This window comes from Parasteatoda tepidariorum, chromosome 7, assembly GCF_043381705.1.
Source record: "Parasteatoda tepidariorum isolate YZ-2023 chromosome 7, CAS_Ptep_4.0, whole genome shotgun sequence".
Lineage (NCBI taxonomy): Eukaryota > Metazoa > Arthropoda > Arachnida > Araneae > Theridiidae > Parasteatoda > Parasteatoda tepidariorum.
In genome coordinates this window covers 59,553,209-59,558,080 of record NC_092210.1, presented here as the reverse complement: position 1 = coordinate 59,558,080, position 4,872 = coordinate 59,553,209, and the positions used below count along the sequence as shown (strand labels likewise).

The window sequence follows — 4,872 nt, the reverse complement described above, 5'->3', positions numbered from 1 at the left end:
AACTTCATTGGCGTTAAAACTATGCAGATGGAAATAAAAGTCAACATGCTTCAAGCACTCAAAAAGAAGAGCCCATTCTCAAGACTGGCCTGGAGTGAATGAGAACAAAAGTGATTTGAAATATAAAAGGTAAAGTTGCCAATGAAAAATACGAAACTGCAGTAGCTGAGAGTAATATAAAAATAAAGATGAAAAAAGAAACAGAACAAGCAAACCACTGTAGCCGAGAGCATCATATCAGGCTAAAATGCATCTCCACGTCTTAATGAGATTAGGTGCATTTTTATTTGCATTTCTCGTTTGCATTTCTGAATTCCCTAATGCGATTTTTTTCGTATGTAGTAGTGAATGTTCACCAATGGCTCTAACCAGGAAATCAACATTCTTACGAATAAAACAGGGATTATTTATCAAATCCTTGATAACAGACATATCTATCACGTTTTTTTAAGTCTAAATTTTAAGGAGCGTCTGTATTGTCCGATGTGGACAAGACCACACTGTTAAGGTATGTTGTAAATACCCCAGTGATTTTCAATACTGCGGACACTTTAAGAGAATTATCGATATTTATCCGTACAAGCTTTCGCTTGCGCAGAGGTATCTGCGACATGATTTTAGATACTCGATATTTATTCTAACGTTGAATTCTCGTTAACTTAGGGCTCGATTTGCAATAACATAGGATTATTGGCTGCAACAAGATGTATTTCTTTATTTGAATGATTCATTGAATATCCCCAACTGGCGAATTAGGAAAAAAAACTTTTTTTGATGTTAACCCATATTTTACCACATTTAGAAAAAAGTAATATTTATTGAAAAAATTTCTGTCACATACTAATTAAACATCAAGAAAAACATAACATTCAAAAAACTCACCAAAACTTTAATGGTTTAATATTTACAAGCTGTCCTATATATAGGACGATGGTCCAATCCACTACCATATGTTTTATGAACAAGCCTCTTGGTTTACATGAAATGGCAGGAAACATTCGACGCAAAGTCCTAAGTTACATTTCTGGCACACAGTAGTAGGTTTTCCTGTACAGTTTTTAAGCTGACAACGTCGTTGTTTTCCATCAGGATTTCTAATTAATGTGTGATCAGTTTGCAATTTCAAGTAGTCTGGGTTTCTTTGTTGAGCGCCTAAGCTTCTTCCAACATTATTTCGAGGTACGCTCAATCCTAGGTAGGCTACTGTAATGTGTCGACGAAATTCCAGTAGTTCTAGACTTTGTTCAGGCACAAAAAGTTTGGAAAGTTTCCATGCTGCAAGCAATGATGTCTCAAATGCATTTATGAATAATGACCAATACCATTTTTTTCCTTGTATAGAAGAACAATATGTTTCCATGAGATTGTCAAACAAGTCTACTCCATTCTTATACTTGTTACAGGAAACAACACATGATGGTATGTCTACTTTCAGCTTCCCACCCTTCATTCTTCTCTCAACTTTTGTGAAGCATTTTGTTTCTTCAAAACTAGTTATCAATGATACTACTCTTTTATCATTCCAGAGTGCTGCTGCAATTTCATTTCTAGAGTCAAACTTTCGATCGGATGTTCCACGATCTATCTTACCCAAAATTTTAGATGATTTTAAGGGACATTTTCCCATTCTATTCTCTCTAACAGTTCCTGTAGCGAAGAAGTTCTTACTCTTTAGGCTAACGAAAAGATCATAAGATGTGAAAAAGTTATCCATATAGATTTTATAAAGTGCTGGAGTTTCAACGATTGAAAGCAAATTTTCAACAACCATTTGAAATAATGACTTTTTCGCTTTCTTTAGGTCAGACTCAATATCTTTCTTCGCTCCTTGATACGGTATTATATGGAAAGGATATCCATCAAAAGATGCGAGTATCCAGAGTTTGTATCCAAATTTCACGGGTTTCCCTTTCATATACATTTTGCAACCGTGTTTTCCAAAATAACGAACCAATCTTTCATCAATACTTAAATGTTCCGAAAACACCCCGAATTGTTGTATAGATTCATTCAACAGCTCATAAATTGGACGAACTTTGTAAAAGAGATCTGATGAATCAATAGCAGTGTTGTCATTAAAGTGCAAGTACTTCTTGATATCAAAATACCTTTTTCTCGACATAGCTTGACTGACGAGAGTTGTTCCAACATCAGGAGCATTTTCCCAGTACATTTTTTCTCTAGGCAAAATGTGATAACCACTGTAGAATAAAATTCCTAGAAATTGCTTAAATTCATCTGTTTTTAGATTAAATTCTTGATTATTTTTTTGTCCTGCATACTTGTTACTTTCGTCTACTGTTTTTGCAATCATATTTTTAGCCACCATTTCAAATAACTCTACAGGTGATTTTCCTGAAACCATGCCCACTATTTTTTGATGATTTCCACTATGAAATAATTCGGGAGCTGACGAATATTTTGGTGTTCGATTCGCCCATTTTGGTGATGAAATATTTACTTCTTGCATTTGTTTTTTCCTTCATAACTTCAATAGTTCCTGCAGTTTCTTCCTGTGGTTTTTCATCAAATATAACAGGTCTATGTTCATTGCTAGTACAGGCATCATCAATGTCTTCATCATCAGTGACTACATCGGGATCAGGTAGCAATATTACCATTTCAGGATCACTGTCATCAAATTCATCGCTCAATGACATTAAATAGTCATGGGCCTCTTCAATTGTTAAAAATCTTCTACTCATTTTCGACGTTTTCTCGCTAAAATAGTTACGCATTGAATGAATTGCTCACTTCTAAGTTCATAATTCCCCCCAAACAGATAGCGTCACCACGTGATTAAACCTCTTGACCAATGAGGAGGAAGTTTAAAAGCAAACTCTGACGTTTTGTTCAAAGAAACCCGGATGTAATGGAGTTTCTCAGCAGGGTGCCGGTAGTAGGGGATTTTACCATTGTCCTGTATATAGGAAAGCATCTAAATCACTTGTAAAACCAGTTTAAATATACATTTTTCGAATCAATTTTTACTCAAATGTAATACTGAAGTCTTGGAGTTAATAAATTTTAAAAGAAATTTATTGTTTTCTTCTTGCAATTATTTAAAATGAAATTTTAATTCGTGTCAAATAAAATAGTAAAGATAAGCCATTTTCAAAAAGTTTAAAAAAATACAAAAAAACATAAAATTATACATAAAATGGGTATAATTAATGCCAATCCATCAAAAACTTCTCTTTAGAAGTGAAAAATAATTAAATTTAACGATATCAGCTGTAAAAATGTAACAAATTGCAGCTGTCCTGTATATAGGTCGATGGTAAAATACGGGTTTGCTCTTTTTGAATTCACCAAAATAATGCGGTGTATGTGTGAACTTTTAGCTGTCAACCGGAGTCGATTTGGTCCAGCACAAATAGAAACTACTTATTTTTGAACTAGACAAACAATATAAGATATGTGCGTATTCTGGAGTCTTAAAATAATTTATGAATATTATAATTGTTTAGAGAAAATTTAAAAATTTCCCCTAAAGTTTGCGCAAATATTTGTTTTGATGTTTAAATTGCTTACCTCTAAACTTCTCATTGAGAATGAATAAAGTTACATAATAAAAAATAAGATACATGTTGAAATAATATCTTACGTAGTCTGCTACCAACAGGTTTGTGGGTAATTGTTTTTCCTCTTTTTCAATAATTTGACTAATTGATCTGAATAAATATCTGGTTTCTTAAGCATAACGTATTAGTTCGCATTTTTATATTTTCTTCCTCTTTGAATTAAATTCTTTTTTGAAATCCTTGCTCATTTTATCTACACGTAGGATGAAATAGCATGGTAAATGATTTGATCATGAGGCATGCCAACTGCTCTATATCCTAGAATGGATATTATAAAGTCGTAGAGACTAAATAAAATAAAACAACTTTCAGCATTTTGGCCAATTCAGTCAACACTTTAGAAGCCCTTCAGTCAATTTTTGTATTATTTTTAAGAAATGGTGGGAAAAATTATTTCGTAACAAATTTATTACCCCAAGAATCATAAAATAAGGAGGATTAAACTTTAATATAATACCCACAGAGAGAAGAGAAGCAAGTTATCATCCGTGTATCACAGTTTCCGATTACTCCATCGAAGATCTTAGAAACCACAATTTTACTTATTTATGCATATTATAATAAAGGAAAACCTAACACTTAAACACGACATTTAGCATAAAGCATAAATTTTGTTTCTAGAAGTGTTTAGAAAAATTATTTATTTATTTAATGTGGACAGAACAATAAATTTAGTTGATTAAAAAAATATTTTTACAAACAGTAAAATTATATATAAACTGTTATCATCTTGATTAAATGAAAGTGCATGAACATTTTAATTACGTTATCTTGATCCTTTAAAAAGAATTACAAATAAATGCCCTTAAGCAAATAATCTGAAGTGTTGGATGAGTAGTTTTAAAATGTGATAACTAGGCAATTAGAGCTATGAAGCTTTTATCCCTCTTCAATTTTTCCTTCTATTATTAGTTTTCTTTCTATTGCCACTATTTTTACGATTTTGTAAATTAATGAAGAGGTACTTCTCGACCGAATTCCTTCATTTGGGTAAATGTTAAGTTGCTCTTCCGGAATAATTACCTTTAAAGAGAGGGCAACTTAATTAAAAGAAGCATTTAAATCCTCGGTTCGTTGCGTTTTTTTTCCCTCTTCTTCAATAAAATTTCATTATTCGGAAAAGTCATAGTATACTAAAAATAATCGTAGTTTAATAGCTGTTAGAGTTAAGATCCTAAAAGGTTACGATTAAAGTTTGAATAAGGATTTAACAGGAATAAAATTGTATAATTTAGTAGAGTGACAATTGAATTTTATGAGAAGTTTAATGACACGAGTTCTATAAAAG

The 4,872-nt window shown here is 32.0% G+C and overlaps 1 protein-coding gene across 1 annotated transcript; it reads right to left on the bottom strand.

The window, feature by feature from the left end:
* Window positions 1–955: 955 nt before the first annotated feature.
* Window positions 956–2,365, bottom strand: LOC107439319 (piggyBac transposable element-derived protein 3-like). Its single transcript, XM_016051875.3, has one exon. The coding sequence runs from the start codon at window positions 2,363–2,365 to the stop codon at window positions 956–958; it is 1,410 nt and encodes a 469-aa protein (XP_015907361.3).
* Window positions 2,366–4,872: the final 2,507 nt, after the last annotated feature.